The following is a 19,955-nucleotide window of genomic DNA, read 5'->3' as shown; positions in this document are numbered from 1 at the left end:
ATTCTGCCCTAAGGGTGCTATGTAGAACCCTCAAGGGAGACTGGTGGTCTTGAGAGGTAGGGAGAGAGGGTTACTCCACACCTCTCTGCATGGTTTCTATGTTAGTCATTGACTTAGGGCCCTTGCCATTGCTGCTGGTATCCTGATCCCTGACTGTCCCAATGAGCTGCCTCATCAGGTGAGTGGAAAAGTGGGAAGAAAGAGAGGGAACAGATGAAAAGCTAAAAGGACTTGTCATTTTAGGAATTTTTTTCACGTTGGATATTCAGGACTATGCTGTTTTAGTGGCTTGAATCACTAGATAAGTATAGGCATGAATACAACAAACCTTTTAATTTTAGGTATTTGGCAGTTTTGCCTTGAGCACTGTCATCTTGTGGCCTGGGCTTATTTTTAAGGAACATTCTTTTCTCTGTTACAAGTTTTCCCGAGGAGAGTGCATCTTCGCCATTTACCCAAGCCAGAGCGCACTGGATCCGAGCAGTTACCAAGGTTCGACTCCAGCTGCAGGAGGTAGGAAATCTGTTGTTCTGGTTCTAGATGGGACAGTTTTTCCTTTGAAATTGGGAGACATATGGTGCTGAAGAAGCAGTCAGTGATTAGTCATCTTACAGTGTGCTTCTGGGAATGCATGACAAGTAAGCTAGAGCCTTAAGAGATGGGCAGGTAGCCATTGGCTTCCCTCTATGCTGATTAATGGAAATCAAGTAGACCTAGTGGGTTAAGAGCCTGAAAGTAAAATTAAATGCTATTTTCAGTACCATTATCACCTGTGAGGCCATTTTATTTTGAGTTTAGGATAGAAGACTATTTCAAGGCCTCTTAGGATTAGTTGTCGTTTCCCTTGGCCAGCCAGTTCAAGTACCACTGGCTGACCTTTACAGGGCCAGAAATTTTATTCAGAAATTTAGTGTTCAGAAATTTCTACGGGCTCCCCTAATTTAAGGCCCCAAACATCAACACATTAATATCTAAAACAGTGTAAAAAAGTAAAAATAGAAATATTTTTCATTTTCAGCGTTGCAAGTTTGAAGTGTCCTTACTTGTGTGTCAGTAGTCACTTTTCAGGCAGAAAGGAGGTTTTTATTTTATTTATTTATTTATTTTAACATCTTTATTGGAGTATAATTGCTTTACAATGTTGTGTTAGTGAAAGGAGATTTTTAAATGATGACAGGTGGCTGTCGGTAGTATAATACCTGGCAGATACTAAAAATGCAAGCATGCTCACATGTGTAAACACACTTAAAAAGTAATTTATTTTGAAATAATTTCAAACTTAGAAAAAAGTTGCCAAAATAGTAAAGAACTCCTATATCCTCCTCACCAGATGCCTCAGTTGTTGACATTTTACAACATTTTTGCTTCATCGCCCTCCATCCATTATGATTAATCTTTTTTCTGAACCATTTGAGAGAAGGTTGGAGGCATGATGTTCTCCTGTTTGTATTTTCCAAAAACAAGGCTACTCTCAAGTATAACCACAATATAACTATCCAAATCAAGAAATCAACAACCACAATACTGTCATCAAGTCCCCATGCAAATTTTGCCAACTGTCTCAACAATGTCTCTTTTCTGGTCCAGGATACAATCCGGGCTGACATGTTGCATTTAGCAGTCATGTCTCTTAATCTCCCTTAATCTGGAACAGTTCCTCAGTCTTTCGCATCTTCAACAGATAGTACAGGCCTTTCATTCGGTAACATATTCTTCATTTGGGGTCCATCCAATGTTTCCTCATGTCTAGACTCAGGCCATACTTTCTTGGCGGGGATTACACAAAAATGATGTTGGACTCATTTTAGTGAACTGCATCAGAAAGTACATGTTGTCAAACTGTCCTACCCCCTGTAATGTTAACTTTAATCACCTAGTTAAGGGACTTCCCCTGGCAGTCCAGTGGTTAAGACTCCATGCTCCCAATGCAGGGGGCACTGATTTGATCCCTGGTCGGGGAACTAAGATCCCGCATGCCACACGGCATAGCCAAAAAAAAAAATCACCTAGTTATGTTTGTATCAGCCAGGTTTCTCCACTGTTCCGACACCATTTTTCCTTTTGTAATTGGTAAGTGTTTTGTGGTACAATACTCTGAGACCATGCCAGTATCTTGTTCCTCATCAAATCTCCATGTACAGGCTAAGTATCCATGTATGACTCCTGTCTGAATCTACCACCACTAATGGTGGTCACCAAATGGTAACTTTCTATTTCCATTATCCTTTCTACATTCATTAGTTGGCATACTACTATAAGGAAGAGATTTCCCATCAATTTTTTATTTCTAATTTTTCAGAGTAAGGGTCATAATTCTTATAATAAAGGAAAGTAAAATAACTTCCATGTAGAAGAAAAGTTCTGAATGAGAAAAACAAGAATATATTGGAGCAGTTTTTTATGACTTTTTAAGAGGCAGTTCAGAGTCTCTCAAAAAGAATAGCTAAAAACAGTTGCCAAAGCTTGGAATCATTTAGAGAAAAGCATGGTTTATTTAAGAGTAACCAAAAACCATTGCAACTTAATTGAATACCAGAACAACAGTAAATATATTCTTAACACAGGTCATGTAACTGGAAGTTGATTAGATGTGCCCAAGAGGAGGAAGATAAGCCAGAGTTTAAAGAGGGATCTGATAGCACTTTAAGATAGAGGCAGAAGCATACCATTTATACTTAAGATGAGATTTGCTGACTGATTGAGGTTGTGAGACAGTAAGAAGTTAAGTATGGCACCAAGAATTTTTTTTTTTCTGAGTAATTGGAAGTTCCACCTATCTGCCCTAAGATAATTTTTGTTAGTTTCTTATTATTATAGAATTTCCTTATGCAGGTGTAAGTAAATATGAATGTATTTTCTAATCCCCCCCCCTTTTTTTAGAAACAAAAAGATAGTATACTATACACATTGGGAACATCTTGCTTTTTCACTTGGAGTTTCTTCCATATTAGCTCTAAGAGAATTTTTTTCTTTTTAAACAGGTGCATAATATTTCACTGTATGAATGTACTGCAAGTATTTAACTAGTCTTCTGTTGATGTTCATTTGGTTGTTTCTGGTCATTTGCTGTAGTAAACCATGTTGCAAGTGATTACCTTTTACGTATGTCATTTTGCTTGTGTGCAAGTATATCTGAGGGGATATGCATTTGTAATTTTAGTAAACACTCTCCATTTATCAGTGGCTTAAAACAACAAAGGTTTATTTTGCTCATGCTGCTTATCATCCTGTATGTTGAGGAGTTCTGCTTCAAGTTATCTTCTCTGCAACCCAGGCTAAGGGATCAGCCAGCTTCTAGAACATTGCCAATATTGGTGCTAGAGGGAAAGAAAAAATAACAAATGAAAGAGAACATAGGAGATTGCATTCTGGCTCTTAAAACTTCTGCCCCAAAGACACAGTATGTCACTTTTGCTCACATTTCCCTGGCTAAAGCAAATTATATAACCATGTCTAACTTCAAGCAAGTGGTACAGTATACCTTGAAATAGATAGGGAAGGATATTTGTGAAAAGCGTTAATGACTATCCTAAAGGGTATCTGCCTTCCACCAACATATACTCTTTTTTTTTTTAAACATCTTTATTGGAGTATAATTGCTTTACAATGTTGTGTTAGTTTCTGCTGTATAACAAGGTGAATCAGTTAGCATTCAAAGTGAATATGTTAGCATTCGGTATTTGTTTTTCTCTCTCTGACTTACTTCACCCTGTATGACAGACTCTAGATCCATCCAACTCACTACAAATAACTCAATTTCATTTCTTTTTATGGCTGAGTAATATTCCATTATATATATGTGCCACATCTTATGTATCCATTCATCTGTTGATGGACACTTAGGTTGCTTCCATGTCCTGGCTATTGTAAATAGAGCTGCAATGAACATTGGGGTTCATGACTCTTTTTGAACTATGGTTTTCTCAGGGTATATGCCCAGTAGTGGGATTGCTGGGTCTTATGGTAGTTCTATTTTTAGTTTTTTTTCTTTTTTTCTTGGACTTTTTATTATTTATTTTTATTTATTTTTTGGCTGCACTGGGTCTTTGTTGCTGCGCACAGTCTTTCTCTAGTTGAGGCAAGTGGGGGTTACTCTTCGTTGCGGTGCACAGGCTTCTCATTGCAGTGGCTTCTCTTGTTGCGGAGCATGGGCTCTAGGTGTGTGGGCTTCAGTAGTTGTGGCTCGTGGGCTCAGTAGTTGTGGCTTGCGGGCTCTAGAGCGCAGGCTCAGTAGTTGTGGCGCACGGGCTTAGTTGCTCCGCGGCATGTGGGATCTTCCCAGACCAGGGCTTGAACCCCTGTCCCTTGCACTGGCAGGTGGATTCTTAACCACTGCGCCACCAGGGAAGTCCTATTTTTAGTTCTTTAAGGAACCTCCGTACTGTTCTCCATAGTGGCTGTATCAATTTACATTCCCACCAACAGTGAAAGAGGGTTCCCTTTTCTCCACACCCTATCCAGCATTTATTGTTTGTAGATTTTTTGATGATGGCCATTCTGACTGGTGTGAGGTGATACCTCACTGTAGTTTTGATTTACATTTCTCTAATGATTAGTGATGTTGAGCATCCTTTCATGTGTTTGTTGGCAATCTGTATATCTTCTTTGGAGAAATGTCTGTTTAGGTCTTCTGCTCATTTTTGGATCGGGTTGTTTGTTTTTTTGATATTGAGCTGCATGAGCTGCGTGTATATTTTGGAGATTAATCCTTTGTCAGTTGCTTCATTTGCAAATATTTTCTCCCATCCTGAGGGTTGTCTTTTTGTCTTGTTTATGGTTTCCTTTCCTGTGCAAAAGCTTTTAAGTTTCATTAGGTCCCATTTGTTTATTTTTGTTTTTATTTCCATTTCTCTAGGAGGTGGGTCAAAAAGAATCTTGCTGTGATTTATGTCATGGAGTGTTCTGCCTATGTTTTCCTCTAAGAGTTTTATAGTGTCTGGCCTTACATTTAGGTCTTTAATCCATTTTGAGTTTATTTTTGTGTATGGTGTTAGGGAGTGTTCTAATTTCATTCTTTTACACGTAGCTGTCCAGTTTTCCAAGCACCACTTATTGAAGAGGCTGTCTTTTCTCCACTGTATACTCTTGCCTCCTTTATCAAAGATAAGGTCGCCATATGTGTGTGGGTTTATCTCTGGGCTTTCTATCCTGTTCCATTGATCTATATTTCTGTTTTTGTGCCAGTACCATCACCAGTGTATACTCTTACTAGTAATGTCATGAGGGTACTTTTTTCTTCCCGGACGCACCAGTAGAGTGACTTGTTAAGCTTTTGGATTTTTGCTTGTCTTCTAGGCAATGGTGTCTCAGTAGAGTTTAAATTTGCATATCTTATTATTGGTAAAGTTAAGCATGTTTCATATAAATAAAGGCTATTACTTTTCTGTGAACAGTCTATTTATATTCTTTGCCCATTTTTCTATTGAGCTTTTGATTCCTAGGAGCTTTTTACTGTTTTAGGGAAATTAATTCTTGCCTGTGGTGTGAGCTGCTAATATTTTTTTCTCAGTGTACCATTATAATAAAGTTTTTTGACCTTAATAAGCCACATTTTCCTAATGCAGAAAATGGGGAGAAAATAGTACCTTTCTCTTAGGATTGTAAATTATCTAGTAGAACTATGATTTAAAAAGAAGAAAGTAAAAAAAAAATATATATATATATATATATATATGTACTTCAGTTACTGCACAGTGTCTTCATGATATAATAAAACCTTTTGATCTAGCTCAGTGTGACTCACAATGTGGTCCATGGACAAGCCCAGTCCAGGAACTGTTTGGTTCTAGTCTCTGATGAAATAAGTGCTGAAGTTGAAAGGGAGCATTTAGAGGCAATTTGGATTGCCATGACATCAAGCACATGATCACTGGCCTTGTCTCACTGAATGAGGTATAGACCAAAAATATCAGTCCATGACATATTAGGAATAAAAAAACAGATCCTTCGCAAAAAGAATTTGAAAGGCACTGATACAGACCCTATATGCCTTTCCAGTTTTACTTCTTTCTGCTACTCTGTTTAGTCAACACTTCCAACATGTAAAATTTTTTGTTCAAAGCACTCGCTGTTTCCATGCATGGAATATACTCTTTTTCCTTCTCCACATAGCTAACTTTTCATTCACATCTTTTAAATCCAGTCAGGTGTCAGTTTTTTGGGTAAAGCTTCCAGACTCTGTGCATACAGTAGTCCCTCGCTATATCCATGGTTTCGCTTTGTGCAGTTTCAGTTACCTGTACTCAACCCCAGTGCAAAAATATTAAATGGAAAGTTCCAGAAATAAACAATTCTTTTTTTAAAAAAATATTTATTTTTAGGCTGCACTGGGTCTTAGTTGCAGCACACGGGATCTTAGTTGTGGCATTCGGACTTCTTAGTTGCAGCATGCGTGATCCAGTTCCCCGATCAGGGATCGAACCCAGGCCCCCTGCATTGGGAGCATGGAGTCTTACCCCACTGGACCACCAGAGAAGTTCCCAGAAATAAACAGTTTTTAAGTTTTAAGTTGAATGCAGTTCTGAGTAGTGTGATAAAATCTTGTGCTGTCCTACTCCATGTCACCCTGGATGTGAATCATCCCTTTGTCTAGCCCATTAAACACTTATTAGCCATCTCAGTTCTTAGATTGACTGTCACGAGATGGCAGTGCTTATGATCAAGTAACCCTTATTTTACTTAATATTGGCCCCAGGGCTTCCCTGGTGGCGCAGTGGATAAGAATCTGCCTGCCAATGCAGGGGACACAGGTTCGATCCCTGGTCCGGGAAGATCCCACATGCCACGGAGCAACTAAGCCCGTGCGCCACAACTACTGAGCCTGCACTCTAGAGCCCGTGAGCCACAACTACTGAAGCCCATGTGCCTAGAGCCCGTGCTCCGCAACAAGAGAAGCCACCGCAATGAGAAGCCCGCGCACCGCAACGAAGAGTAGCCCCTGCTCGCTGCAAGTAGAGAAAGCCCGCGTGCAGCAACGAAGACCCAATACAGTCAAAAATAAATTTAAAAAAAATAATAATAATAATGGCCCCAAAGTGCAAGAGTGATGATGCTGGCAATTCATTTTGGTTTTTTTACCTTTCCTCTTTTTTTTTTTTTAATTAATTTTTTCACTGGAGTATAGTTGACTTACAATGTTGTGTTAGTTTCTGCTGTACAGCAAAGTGAATCAGCCATACATACACATATATGCACTCTCTTTTAGACTCCATTCCCATATAGGTCATTACAGAGCACCGAATAGAGTTCCCTGTGCTATACAGTAGGTTCTTACTAGTTATCTTTTATGTATAGTGTGTGTATATGTCTGGCAATTCATATATACGAAAGAGAAGCTGTAAAGTGCTTCCTTTAAGTGAAATGGTGAAAGTTATTGATTTAATAAGGAAAGAAAAAAATCACATGCTGAAGTTGCTAAGATCTATAGTAAGGATGAATCTTCTATCCATGAAATTGCAAAAAAAGAAAAAGAAATTCATGCTAATTTTGCTGTCATACCTCAAACTGAAAGAGTTATGGCCACATTTTAAGTGCTTAGTTAAAATGGAAGAAGCGTTAAGTTTTTACAATAAGGTATTTTGTGAGAGAGAGAGAGACCACATTCACATAACTTTTATTACAGTATACAATTGACCCTTGAACAAAACGGGTTTGAACTTCACGGGTCCACTTATATGTGGGTTTTTTTAAATAAACACTACAGTTCTATGCAATCTCTGGTTGGTTGAATCTGCAGATGCAGAACCTTGAATACTGAAGGCCAGCTATGGGACCTGAGCATCCTTGGATTTTGGTATTCATGGTGGGTCCTAGAACCAATCCTCTGTGGATACTGAGGGACAACTCTAGCGTTACAGTTGTTCCATCTTATTAATTATTGTTGTTAATCTCTAACTCTGCATAATTTATAAGCTAAACTTTATCATATGTATACATATATGCAGGCATCCACTGGGGGGTCTTGGAACATAGTCCCAGGATAAGGGGAGACTACTGTACTTTTGCTAAATTGGCATTTAATGGAGTTACTTGTTTACTGTTACATCTTTCCTGTGTACTTGTAAGATCCTTGAACGCCAGGGCTATGGTTTTTATTGCTGGTGTTCTAGAGCCCAATATAGAACCTGGCAGAGTGTTTAGCCAATCTTTTATGGATGCTTAAGACGTCAGAAAAGCCCATTAGCATTTCCACAGAAGTCTCCGTGTACTTCTTTATCTTCTCTTAATTAATTCTTTAAACAAAGTTTCCCAAGGCCTAGCACCTAAAGCCAATAGCAACAAAATATTAACTATTAACATTAGCTATGTTGTATAATTTATATATACATTAATATAAAGTTACTGAATTTGGACAATACTGTGTGTGGACTTAGAATTTTTCTCACTTAGGCATTGTTTTGTGAGCTTTATTCTGGGTTATTAAATATTTTTTGAAAGCATGATTTAATGATTATTAATAGATTACAATATTCCATCATGTATCGATAGATGTTCCTTAACAATTCCTCTTATTTCTTTACTGTTATAAATAATATTATGATGAGTATCATTATGCATAAGTTTCTTTTCATTTCTGATTATTTCTTTAACTTAGCTTTCTCAAAGTAGATTCAAATAAATTGCTGAGTTTAAAAGTATATACCTTTTATGGATGGATCTAGAGTCTGTCATACAGAGTGAAGTAAGTCAGAAAGAGAAAAACAAATACTGTATGCTAACACATATATATGGAATCTAAAAAAAAAAAGAAGGTTGTGAAGAACCTAGGGGCAGGAATAAAGGCACAGACATAGAGAATAGACTTGAGGACACGGGGAGGGGGAAGGGGAAGCTGGGACGAAGTGAGAGAGTGGCATGGACATATATACAATACCAAATGTAAAATAGATAGCTAGTGGGAAGCAGCCACATAGCACAGGGAGATCAGCTCGGTGCTCTGTGACCACCTAGAGGGGTGGGATAGGGAGAGTGGGAGGGAGACGCAAGAGAAAGGAGATATGGGGATATATGTATATGTATAGCTGATTCACTTTATTATAAAGCAGAAACTAACACACCATTGTAAAGCAATTATACTCCAATAAAGATGTTAAAAAAAAAACTATATACCTTTTAAAGCCTTGTGATAAACTTCTACATGTGTCTTCAGAAAGGTTTTTCCAATTTATACTTTCAATATTTAAATGTCTTGCACCAACACTGGGTATTATCGTTTTAGAAATTTTTTGCAAATTTGGCAGAAGGATGGTATCCCGTTGTTTTAATTTGCATTTCTTTGATTATTTGTGATTTGAATATTTCCCATAAGTTTATAGGTCATTTATACTTCTTTAGCTGATAGTGCATTCAATAGACTTTGAGTAAGTGCCGTACGAACGTAGCTACCCTTATGCCATTCCTGTATGATTGTCAGCAACTTAAGGGAAGAGGTCATATAGGTCATCTCTGTATCTGGACTGGCTGAGTACCTGGCCATATGTCCTTAATGAGTGTCTGACATTGCTAATGCTGTTGAGGTAGTAATGTTGGTAGTGTGGGTGGAATGGATGTGATTCTGTACCTTATTTGGCTTAGCTGCAGAAAAATCTGGGGGAGGAGGTGAGACTTTTTAGCTCTAGAAACGGAGACTGCAGTGGCAGCAGGTGGGTGGGTGTTCCAGGTGGAAGGGACAGTGAACGAGAAGGCATGGAGGTAGGACATGAAGAAGCCTTGACAGAAGCTCTTAGGTTGCTAAAGAAAGCTGACGGAGGAGAGTCAGTAAGAAGAGATGGAACTGAGCAAATAGATTAGAAGTACGTGTTTACTACCAAATGTAAAATAGATAGCTAGTGGGAAGCAGCCGCATAGCACAGAGAGATCAGCTCAGTGCTTTGTGACCGCCTAGAGGGGTGGGATCGGGAGGGTGGGAGGGAGACGCAAGAGGGAGGAGATATGGGGATGTATGTATATGTATAGCTGATTCACTTTGTTATACAGCAGAAACTAACACACCATTGTAAAGCAATTATACTCCAATAAAGATGTTAAAAAAAAAAAAAAAGTACGTGTTTAAATGGAGCCATCCCAGGAGAGCCAAGATTGCAGCCGGTTAGCTTGAGAGATGGATCACCATTTTCTCAAGAAAGATCATTAAGATAGAACGAATCAGCCGTCTCGCGCAAGTTCTGTTCTTACTTGTGACTCTCTCCCAGGCAAAGAGATGTCCATCTTGTGCTATTATTGAAGCCCTAAAAAATGGATTCCCCTTGGGAAAATGAGGGAGGGCCCTTGAGGACCCCATGTCTTAGGCTTAGTTGCACAAGGAAAGCAATCTTTCTATAATTTTAAACTCCAGGATTTTGCTCTGATCATGGCTGCCTGTCTTAACTTCTACTACCTCAGCTCATTGCCCTTGTGGAGACCACAGTTATCCCTCCTTTTTCTTACGGTCTCTCAGCCTTCTCCCTAACCATTGCTACTGTAACACTTTAAAAAAAAAAAAAAAAACACTAAAGAATGATTCGAATAAGTAAGAAATGTAAAAATATAAAATTATATAAAAAAGATATGTATAATGCAAAGTTTCCCTCCTACTTCAGACTCCAGGCCTCTAGTCCCCACCTCCCCCATCTCATTGTTACCTGTGTCTTATGAATCAGTCCAGAGGTAAACTGTGCATTTATAAGCATGTGTGTATGCACATGCGTGCGTGTGTATATTATACACATTGTCCTTCACCTTTTATTCATTTACTGCTACATCTTGGAGATTTTTCCTTATTACAAATAGAGCTACTGCATTTTTTTAATAGCTGCATAGTACTTCCTTCTGTAGATGTATTATAATTTGTACACTCTGTTCTCTATTGATGGATCTTTAAGTTGTTTCTAATATTTTGCTACTACCACAGTGTTGCAATACAAATCCTGTAGTAAGCCCCAATACTTTCAGACCTCTCTTAACCACAGTTTTTAGCATCCCACTTCAAACTTTATGGTAAGCCCTACCTAAGGAAAGGCCCTACTACTGTTTCATAAACCAGACAGACCTCTCTTGGACAAGAGCCCTCTGGGCCCCTTCTGTCCTTTGGCAAACCTTGGAGTCCTTACCTGATATCTGAGACCAGAACAGATACATTTTCTACTGGCTGAAACATGGCAGTTCGCTAAAACCCTTTTGTATGAAGACTATGCCTTTTTTTAAAGCCCCATGTATTTCTGGGTCAGGAGTGAGGCTTGGTTTTCTCTGGCTCTCTCTGCCACTTTGAGGCCATTACTAGATCCTTGCATAAGCCGTTCTCACACCCACCTTCGTTGTTGAAATTAGATCCCAACTTTTGCATAACTCCCTGTTCACTCACTGAAAACTTTAGTATGTGCATCACAGTTTTCCTTCTAATCTCAATTACTTTCCATAGTCCTCGTGGTTATCATCATCATCATCACAGTAATCACATTATTTTTTTTATTATTATTTATTTATTTTATTTTTGGCTGTGTTGGGTCTTTGTTGCTGTGCGTGGGCTTTCTCTAGTTGCGGCGAGCGGGGGCTACTCTTCCTTGTGGTGCACGGGCTTCTCATTGCAGTGGCTTCTCTTGTTGTGGAGCACAGGCTCTAAGCATGCGGGCTTCAGTAGTTGTGGCACATGGGCTCTAGAGAGCAGGCTCAGTAGTTGTGGGGCACGGGCTTAGTTGCTCCGCGGCATGTTAGATCTTCCCGGACCAGGGCTTGAACCAGTGTCCCCTGCATTGGCAGGCAGATTCTTAACCACTGCGCCACCAGGGAAGCCCAGTAATCACATTATTGAATACTGTTATTGTCAGTGCTTTACAGGTATTACCCAACTGAATTCCTACAATAATTCTATGAATTAGGCTTATGTTATTAAGCCCATTTTATAGATTAAGAAACTGAGGTTTAGAAAGATAGAAACTTGTCCAGGGTCACCTAGCTGGCAAGAGTTAGAACCAGATTCAACTCTAGACCTATTTAACTGCAGAGCCTATGTTCTTAACACTACTATCTACCACCATAATCTTAGAACCCTGTTTTTCAAAGTGTGTTTCTCAGGACTCCAGTTTCTAGAAATGTTAATAGATTCTTTATCATGTGATAAAGAGTTTCATGGTGAAAGAAATGTGGAAAACATTGAGTTCCAGTAGAGTGCAACACCAACAGATTGCTTTATCAAAGGACTTCTCAGAAACTTAAAAATATTTAGGCTTCTTTTGTTTCTTCAAGAGGGGAATAAAAAATGCACAGCATTAAACTTTTTTGACTATGAAACTCTGTTTCGGAAAAGCATCCTGTAGGAATCATTTTCCAAGGAATGCGCTTTAGGAAAGTCTGTCTCAGATTATTTCATTGTCAATTCATTAAAACTGTTTGTGAAGGTCAGTCAGTGAGCTCATCGCTACCTAATCCTGTGGTTGTTTTTAAGTCTTTATCTTATTGGACCTTGCTGCAATATTTGACACTCCTGCACACTCCTTGTTTTAACATCTAAGAAACCATCCCCAGTGCTCATCTTCTCTGATGTCTCTTTAATTTCCCTTTTCTGAATTCTCTCTTTGCTCCCTTCTTAAATGTCTGTGGGGAAATTGACAATATCACCTGAGCCTCTGAGGCAATAAGAAGTTGTTTGTTTTTATAGGGTGTGGGAGAAGCTTGCCCGGTTGGTTAGCAATAAAAGCATGCTCTTCAGCTGCCAGTTCTTGCTATAGCCTGCTAGTCTCAGCCCCTCCTTTTCTGTTCTTCTAATATACAAATCTAGCTCAGTGTTTGGCACTTAACTGTTTTGGTAAAAACTAAAATCTTAGGCAGAAAGAAGTTCCAGGGATGAAGCTGAGTGGGTAGTAATAATGATATCCTTAAGAAATTAAGATTTAAGTATTCTTTTACACATGAAGAATAGCCCTCTACCTTTCCTACCCCCATCGGCACTGAACAGAGCAGAAATACCCAGAAAGGACTCAAATGATCCTTCTGCTCATGAGCTCCATGTCTGTTAGGCAGCAGGCCAGAGCAGGGATGAAAGCTGAGATTGGCTTAGTTTTCTTTCTCTAAAGCCACCAGCTGGATGGAATGTTCCTTCTCCTCTATCCCAAAGGCTCTCTACAAAGGAAAGGAAAACACCAGGGTGCCTGGCTTCTGGTTCTGAATTATCTCCTTTCTTCCCCTGCCTTTTAAATTCCCTATGCCACCAAAACCCTGATTTTACCTTTTTTTACCTTTTATGGGCTGAGTTGTCCCCCGCTCCCTGCCTCCTATGTTAAAAGTCGTAACACCCCGTATCTTAGAATGTGATTGTATTTAGAGATAGGGCCTTTAAAGAGGTAATTATGATACATTGAGATAATTTGGATGAAAAATCCAAATTACATACTGAAATGTGACTGGTGTCCTTGTAAGAAGAGATTAGGACACACACATACACAGAGGAAAGGTCATATGAAGACACAGAGAGAAGATGGCCACCTATATAAGCCAAGGAGAGAGGCCTTAGAAGAAACCAACCTTGCTAACACCTTGGTCTTGGACTTCTAGCCAACAGAATTGTAAGAATAAATTTCTGTTCCTTAAACCACCAGTCTGTAGTATTATGTTATGGCAGCCCTAGCAAATGAATACTTTACAAGGCAGAAGGGGGAAGAAGATGGCACAGAAGCTTCAGTGTTTCTCACGTGTGAGTCTTTATTTCCCAAGGTCTAGTTGGTGGGAAGTGTGTTCTCTAGGCTGGTATATGCAGACCCATTCATGATGCCCAGTGTCTTTTGTATTCATTTACTCTTATCCCTATTACTAATAAAATTTAGGGCTCAACTAGAAATAGAAAGAGCTGAGTTCTTGCAGTAGCTTAGTCTCAAAATCTGAGAGAACTTGAATAAAGCACTTCCTATTTCTTAGTCTCCTTAGCTATAAAATTAGGGATAATGACTGTCCCCTCTCACAGAGTTTTGGTGAGATCATAGAAAAATGCATTTTTGAGGGCAAAGCTCTATAAACAATTGCTTAAGTCACCAGTGGGCCTCTTATTACAGAAGTGTTGGTTTTCAGGGCTTTCTCATGACCTTCTAAGCCTAGGCCTTAGCAACCTGCCAAAGGTGTTTCTGATCACAGCTGGAGCCTTTGCTGCTGAGTGGGAACCCAGTGAAACTGCTTCTGATGGTTAAAGTGGCAAGGAGCCAGTGCCATGGGATTTCAGGCTTTTACAGGGATCTAGACTACCAGGTGGCATGGGGGTTCCTGGGAAAACTTGCCATGTGGATCACTCAGATGAGGCTATCTATATACTGGTGCTTCTCTGGGACCTGCGAGGAAAATGTCAGTGGAGTGCCTTGCCTGAGGAGTCTAGGGGAGCAGGCCAAGGCTACCCTGGGCACTGTGGGAACATTTTTCAAGCGCTGCTTTTGTGTACTTGTCAGGAGAAATGCTTAACATTTCTCAGGTTCCCCACCCCCTCTGAAATATTCTGAACACGTTTATGGCCTGGATCTGGGTATTTATCTGTGATTGGTCTTCTATAATCCTTAGATCCCATTCTAGGCTGTGACTGAACTTTGTGAATTATAAGACATCACATCTGGGACTGGAATTTGGGGCAGCTTGTTTGAAGGGGTGGAGTTTGGCTCTGGTTTCTGAGGAGCATATCAGAACATTTCTGAGAAATGCCGTGATATCATTAGCCTAGCTAGAGTCCTAGGAGGGTGTCAGATACCAGCAGCAGGCCTTAGCTCCAGCTGGCAGTATTTTCTGGACATAGTGTCAATAAAGGGAGGTACTTTGTAAACTTTTATGGAATAAGTCTGATTGATACCTCTGTACAAAATTACTTGCTTCCAAATAACAAGTAAAGCAGCCCTTCTTGCTTTCTCCTACTTTCTCTGACTCTTGCTGCTTATGTGACCACACAGTGATTGGGAACATTTGATCCTGGCTGTGAAGGAATTCTTGCTCTGTAAGGGAAAATTCTTTTGCCAAAGTTATCCAAAAGGAAGCAGCTAATATAATTATTCCATTTTAAATCAAGCCAACTAATAAGTGGGTACCACTGGGTGCTGTTGGGCCATTTGCAAGGCATTTTCTTATCATTTGTGAGCTTGTAGGCCATAGAGTAGATAGAAGTAATTAACAGTTAAATATTTAAACACTTTTTTTCATCACTTTTCTTCAGTCTTCATGCTCATTTTTCTCTGCAGCATTCCACAATGTTTTTGAAACTGCCTACTTGTAGCTTCCTATTTTCTTGGGTTCTTCCAGTTCTTCCTTCCTCTCTTACCTTGCCTGTCCCCTTTCCTGTCTGTCTCTGTCTCTTCTTTCTACAGAAAGCATCTCTTTTCATCTCAAATCTGCATTTCCTCAGCCTCTAATCCAGAGTCATTAATTGACGTACATTAATTGAACTACTGTATGGCCGGTACTGTGCCTGATCCTGGCCTCTGTGCTAGGCAGCCAGTAGACTTCCAACTAGCCTTTCTAAGCAGATGATTCCCAAATATATACTTCTGACCCTCCCTTTTTTCCTTAGGTTCTACCCTTCATTCTAGTTATCTACTCGTTATTGTCACCACAATTTCCCAGTGTTTGAAACTTCCTTCCTGGGCCTATTCCTCTTCCTTTGTTCTCTGTTTGTATGAAAGTCACCATCATTCTGCCAGACACCCACTCAGAATTATGGTGTCATTCTTCCTTCTCTCTTGCCTCCCACATTAGATCATTTGCCAGATCTTGCTCTTTTTCTCTCTGTGATTTCTTTTATCAGTCTCCTCTTTGTTCCTCTCTGCATTCAGGTCCTCTTTACTGCTTAGACTATAGTGTATTAGTCTTCCAGTGGTTTCCTTGCTTTTATTTATTTTTCTTGGAATCCATTGTGTATACCACTATCAGATTTATCTTCCTGAAACAGAGCACTAGTCATGGCTACCACTTATGCTCAGGGTTCAACTTAGATGTTACATCCTTTGAAGTCTTCCGGAAAGTCCCCAGGTAGAGTTAGATACTCATTTTTCTATCTTTCTATAGCATTTCATATACAGTCAATTTTAGTGTTTATCACACTGTCCTGGAATTGTGTGAGCATTTGCCCTCAAGATTATGTATTTCTTAAAAGAGTATCTACTACATGATTCCTTTTATATTAAGTTCAGAAACAGGCAAAAGTAATCTGTGGTGTCAAACTTGAGGATACTGCTTATTTTGGGGTGAGGGGGTTGGTAGTAACTAGATATAAGTGCAGTGGCTTCTGGAATTCTGATGATGTTCTGTCCTTGATCTGAATTCTGTTTACGTTAATATACTTTTGATTTGTGTACTTTTCTGTATGTATGTTATAATTCAATAAATAACTTAAATAAAAGCTAGATGAAAAGAGCATGGAAATACAGAATAGGGACTGTGCCTACTTAACTTTATATCCCTGATGCCTGGCATCCAGCAAGTCTTAACAGATATGTGAGTGAGTGAATAAGTGAATGATTGAATGAATGAATGAAAGTTTTTTCCCCCCTCAAAAAACATTAATTTTTCTTTTCACTGGTAGTTAAATTATAGTTTCAACTTTTTAACTTGGCATCCATGACCAACCATGATTTGGCCCAACCTACTTTTCTAACCTTTGTTAACCCAGAGGCCACATTATACAGTTGAAAGAAGCTGAGCCTTGGAATCAGAAAGAGCCTGAATTTGAAATATGGCTCCACCACTTACTAGCTGTGTAACCTTAGGTTTAGGCAGTTACTGAGTATCTTAGAAACTTAGTTTTCTCATCTCTGAATTGGATATTATTTGCCTCAGTGGATAGATATGGATTAAATAAGATAACACATATAGAGCAAGACCTGGCATGTTAACATTCAGTATATGTTAGTTTCCCTTCCTTTCCAGCATCACACCTTCCTTTTTGTCCTTTTCATATCTTTTCTCATCCTGTATCATCTGCCTTTTCTTCTCTTCAGTTTCCACATATCCAAATATTATTTATCCTTCAGGATCAAGCTCAGCTATCACCTCTTTCACGGAGTGTTCCCTGATTCTCTTCCAAACCAACACCTTGAACGATGGAAATATTTTCTCTTACAAATTCTCATACATTTCACCTGGGTCTCTTATGATACATATTAATCACTCATGCTAACCTTTAGGAGTTGCAAAGGCTGCCCTCTCACTCCAGGCCCGAAGAATAGGCACTCCAATTGTAATGCTGAAGGAATAAACTGGCAGTTGGAGTAAACTGGGGCATGAAAAGGCAGGTTGAGAAAACTGATTTGGGCCTTTGATATTCTTTTTAGTACCTCCTCCTGCACAGGGAGAAATTCAGATGTCTAGTCAAGGATGTGGACCCAGGAGCAAAGGGTCAAGTTGCAAACTGCTTGACTTGTCTTTTGAATTGTTCTTCTGTTCAAGATGTCCTTATGGCCCAGCCTGATTTATCAAGGTAGGAGGCCTTGCAGGAGTTTGAGTCTGAAGCCTTAAGAATTAAGAGTGAATATTCACCTGGAGTATCTTCTCTGTTTAATATGCCTTGAGGGCCTAGTACATTTAGGTAAAAAAAGAGTTCAGTGATTCAGAGATCCTATTCCTGGCCACTTATTTTCTTGTTACTTCTGCTTTCTACTTGCATTGTCCTTGCATATATGTAGGCTTTAACTCCTTTCCTAGATTGCACTTGAGGTCAGGAACTAATTACAATCCCTAGTATAGCTTCTGATACTTAGACAGTCAAGCAAAGTTTGTGGGAAGATTGCTTAAAAGTATGAAGTGATATTACAAGGCCGTAAGTAATTGGTTGCAAAGGGAATGATAAATGCTTATAACAAAATAGTTGTCATAAGACTTTAAAGTGAGGAGCAAGCTCTTTGAGTTAAGACAGTCAGAGAAGTCTTGTCAGAGGAATTCCCAGAGGGTGCTAAGTCAACAATTGTTATTAAATATCAGGAAATGTTCAAGAAATAAAGTAATAGCTTAGAAAGATGGAAATCAAGGGGTAACTTGCTTCCTGTGTTTACAAACATATGTCATTAAGGAGATCCATGACTCCTTGTAACTGGCAAGTTGTGTTCTTTCCATAAACAATGCAGCGGAGATTTATCACCATTCCAAAACAGGTACGTCCTGAAGTACAGTCACAGTGTATAAAATAAGACATCTTGAAGCCAAAAGGAAGAGGTAAGTTGTAACAAATAATCTTCCCCATTTCTGTAGGCTTCTATTTCCCTTTGCTGGTTGTCATCTTCAAGCATGCTAGGGAAATGTGTTTATTTGGTCCACACCTGAGGACATTCAGACGTAAATAGCCAAAGATGATAAGTTAGGAAGGGCATTCTGGATGAAAACCAACATCCTGGAGTATTTCTTATGACAAGTGAGATAAAAGCTGTTGACTGGTTTCTACCCAAAATACTCTTCCTTTTTGGCTTTTGCAATATCTCTCCCTCCAAGTCCTTTTCTTATTTCTGACAGCTCCATCTTTGTTTCCCTTACAGCATTTCTTTTCCTCTGCTTGCCCCTTAAAACTTGGTGATTCCCAGGGTTCTGTTTTCAACCTCATGCTCTTCTCTAGATAATCTCACCCGTGTTTTTACCCACACACTGTTGAGTCCCAAATTTCTTTCTCTACCTCAGTCCTCTTTCCTGAGCTCCAGACTTATGACAAGGTGCCCATGGATATTGTCACCAGAATTTTCACAGGCATGTGATGCCGTATGTTCAAACTGTGCTCATTGTTTTTTCTTTCTCCTCCATCTCCTTTCATGTGTCCTTTATCAGTAAATGGTACTATCAGTCACCCAAGCACAAGCTCTAACACTCCTCATAATATGGGTATAACAGTGCTTCATATCATAACATTTCCTCCATTAGGTTATGAACTCCCTAATGGCAAGGATTATATCTTTTCATCGTGCCTGGTATTATGCTTAGGTACTTAATAAGTATTAATTCTATTATTTATTTTTAGAAATTTTTTGGTAGAATTGTATTAGTAATGTTCAAAGATACTGTATTAATTTGCTAGGGCTGCCATAACAACGTACCACAAGCTGGATGGCTTACACAACAGAAATTTATTGTCTCAAAGTTCTGGAAGCTAGAAGTCCAAAATCAAGGTATTAGCAGGGTTAGTTTCTTCTGAGGACCGTGAGGGAAGAATCTACTCCAGTTCTCTCTCTTTGGTTTGTAAATGGTCTTCTTCTTCCTGTGTCTCTTTATACTGTTTTTCCTCTATGCCTATCTCTATATCCAAATTTCCTTTTTTATAAAGATACCAGTCATATTGGATAGGGCCCACCTTAATGACCTCACTTTAACTTGATTACATCTGTAAAGACCCTGTCTCCAAACAAGGTCACATTCTGAGGTACTGAGGATTAGGACTTCAACACATGGATTTGGAAAACATAGTTCAACCCATAACAGACACCAAAGCAGTTTTTACTGTTTTGGTTCCAAGTCTTGCTTTCTGACAAGCACTTGATGAGGTTTTTAGCATCCTCACCATACTGGTTTTTACTCTCTGATAGCACTCTAAACAGGGTCATATGGAAAGAAGGAGAATGGGATGGCACATTCAGTGAGTGTAAGGAATTTGGTTTGACCAAACCTAGGATATCAGGGTGCTTTGGATCCCTCTAGACATGGACAGGTCAAGAAAGAACTTTGATAATATGCCAAGGAGTGAGCATGGGCTTTTTCCTGAGAGCAGTCACAGAAGGATTTTAAGAAAATGAGTGACAAAAATCTATCTACATTTTAGAGATATCCCTCTAACAAATTGTCAAGAATGGATTGGGAATAGGGAGGGGTGAGAGGGAGGTGGTTCTGGAGGAATAGAGACTAGGATGAATATTTTACAGCAACTGGAGTGAGAAATAATGAAGCATAGACTAAGGGTTGTAGAGAAAGGGACAGATTTTATAGGTAGGAAGGTAAAATAGATTAGTCTTGGTGACACGAGATAGGGGGACAAAGGGTTTTGCAGGGGA

The 19,955-nt window shown here is 39.3% G+C and overlaps 1 protein-coding gene and 1 long non-coding RNA gene across 6 annotated transcripts in view; one reads left to right on the top strand and one right to left on the bottom strand.

Moving 5' to 3' along the window:
- The window catches only part of UNC13B (unc-13 homolog B), a 243,211-nt gene that overhangs the window by 147,793 nt on the left and 75,463 nt on the right, over positions 1 to 19,955 (top strand). For all 5 annotated transcript variants that reach the window (XM_082468359.1, XM_082468356.1, XM_082468357.1 and 2 more), the window contains one exon: positions 423 to 513. In XM_082468359.1, the coding sequence (XP_082324485.1) occupies positions 423 to 513 (91 nt within the window). The remainder of the gene's footprint in view (positions 1 to 422; positions 514 to 19,955) is intronic.
- Positions 1 to 19,955, bottom strand: part of LOC309663862 — a 113,562-nt gene that overhangs the window by 56,854 nt on the left and 36,753 nt on the right. The gene's annotated exons all lie outside the window — the stretch shown is intronic.

The sequence above is a fragment of the Balaenoptera physalus genome (genome assembly GCF_965194825.1).
Source record: "Balaenoptera physalus genome assembly, chromosome: 7".
Taxonomy (NCBI): Eukaryota; Metazoa; Chordata; class Mammalia; order Artiodactyla; family Balaenopteridae; genus Balaenoptera; species Balaenoptera physalus.
The sequence above is the reverse complement of the archived record's forward strand: the minus strand, read 5'-3'. Positions and strand labels throughout refer to the sequence as shown.